Below are 2,195 nucleotides of genomic sequence, written 5' to 3'. Positions count from 1 at the left end.
CAGAAGATCTTTTGGACAAGGTGAAGAAATTATTTGGTGAGCCCAGTGAGAAAAATGAGGATCTTAAAAATGAAGTCCGGGACAAGCTAGCGAACTACCACACCAAAGTTGATGATGCTCAAGATCTGCTAAGAGAAGCTACAAGTAAAGTTAGGAAGGCTGATCGTTTATCTGCAGTCAACCAAAAAAATATGACCATGGTAGAGGTGAGTGCTGACAAGTTGTACCCTTGATTACTTGAGCTCTGATCAAAGTTTGAAACTTTGCGTGATTAAATCATGAAACAAAAATACAAGCAAAACAAAAAAAACTATTAAGCTAGAAGTATCTGATATGATTAAAAGGAAACATGTTCCTCAGAATGAGGAGATGTGTTGGCTTTTAAATGTAGAATTACTCCACAAATTTATCTAAATAGTATCATCTGCTTTTAAACATTAAGTGGAGGGTATTATTTGAGGGAAAATTAGATTCATCCCAGGATAAATAATCATGTGAAATTCAAGTACTGTGCTCAAGATTTAAATAGGAGTTCAGTTAAAATCTTTGCTGTCATATATTTACTCCTAGAAAACTTACATTTTCATCTCCCTCTCCAGCCCCTGGGAAGAAGGCTGAAGGGGGTATGCGGATATTACAGAGTAATAAATCAAACTCTGTCCTCTGTAGTTAGTAGCTGTTATAAATGATCTTCCTCATAGCAGAGATCTGCTTGTGATTTTATTTAAATTGCAGAGACTTATAGAGCATATTATACTATACATTAACAAGTATTTAACCAAGACATAAAGAGCATAGTCAACCTAATGAAGATAAATGTTTCAACTCTGTTTGTTTCTTGATGAGCTTTCACCTCATGTACAATGATGAGGTTAGAGTTCTGAGACCTCAGTTCTCAGCAGAGATTTTTTGGCTTGATTGACTTAAGGAAATATAGTGCTGTAAAGAAGTTAGGTGATCTCTGTTCTGTGCATTTTCTTCTGAAAGGTAGATTAATAAAGGCTGGAGAAATTAGGTGCTATCTCAATTTTTAAAATATTCTCTGCATCACAGTACTCTTTCCAGCGGTCTTGGCCTCCTGGTTGTTTTGAGGAGTTTTTTTTGCTTTATTTTGACCCTGTTTTGAGAAAGAAACCATCACAGCGCTATGAATGTTACAATGCCGTCATCTCCTATCAAACTCATCTGTGACACTCGATCTCACAAAGGAAACTGCCAGTTCCTTATTCAGAAGTCGTTACTTACTACATAATATGCAGTATTATCACTAGTTGGAATCAGGAATACGAAGGATGTTGCAAACCATTGTCTTTTTTTTTACGTTCAGTAGTTAATGAAACACCGGTGGACTTAAATAGGAAAACAGCAGAATATTTTGATAAATTTTGGCTTCATAGGCAGAGAAAGTACTTGTCAAGATGAGGAACCTGCACGTTGGATTAAGATTGGGATTTCTAAATTCTTTCTGATTAATTTTGCAGTACTGCTACAATCAGTTACTTCTGTTATAGAGAAACAAAAACCTACTGTGTGGGATGAGGATGCAGAGCTGGGAACAGGAGGGCAAAGAAAAGATACCTTGCATTATATGTGCTTTATTGTTCTCACTATTTTTGCTCTGAAAGCTCAGAGAATTCCAGAAGTGACATGGTGACAAAACGCAGTCTTCTATTGGCATGCTGGTATTTGAACTGACATCTCCATTCCAGTTAACTCATATTTTTCTTTGCATGAACACATCCTATAGAAAAAGAAGCAAGCTCTAGAAGATGACAGACAAGATGTTGAAAAGACCCTGCAAGAAGGGAATGATGTCCTTAATGAAGCCAACAAACTTGTAAATGAAATCAGCTTAGCTGTAGAGGTGAGTGTTTTAATCATCTGCATCTGAGAATTAGTACGATGAAGCATCATTATGGAATCAAAACAGATAATTAAAATAACACCTGAATTTTATTTATCAATGTTGGAATACTTTAATTGGAAGAAATAATTTTTCCAGTGCTCTATGTCAGAAAAGCTAATCTGGTATATAAAAACTATTAACTTTGAGATTTAAGTGATTCATTGGGTTACATACAGAGCTAGCTCTTGTAAATTTTTCATGGACTCTGCCTTCTTTTATAAATATGGTATTCTGATTGTGGCACTGGGATTACTTTTAGAATTGCTGTCACGAACCAAGGGATGGAAAT

General features: G+C 35.6%; 1 protein-coding gene across 1 annotated transcript in view; it reads left to right on the top strand.

Moving 5' to 3' along the window:
• Positions 1 to 1,864, top strand: part of LOC103780929 (laminin subunit alpha-2-like) — a gene marked incomplete at both ends in the record, with an annotated part of 129,521 nt that extends 127,657 nt beyond the window's left edge. Inside the window, 2 exon segments of the mRNA XM_008948632.1 lie at positions 1 to 206; positions 1,748 to 1,864. Of these exon segments, the coding sequence (XP_008946880.1) occupies positions 1 to 206; positions 1,748 to 1,864 (323 nt within the window).
• Positions 1,865 to 2,195: the final 331 nt, after the last annotated feature.

Source organism: Merops nubicus, unplaced genomic scaffold, assembly GCF_000691845.1.
Source record: "Merops nubicus isolate BGI_N331 unplaced genomic scaffold, ASM69184v1 scaffold11821, whole genome shotgun sequence".
Lineage (NCBI taxonomy): Eukaryota > Metazoa > Chordata > Aves > Coraciiformes > Meropidae > Merops > Merops nubicus.
Note: the sequence above shows the minus strand (reverse complement) of the source record. Positions and strands in the feature narration are given on the sequence as shown.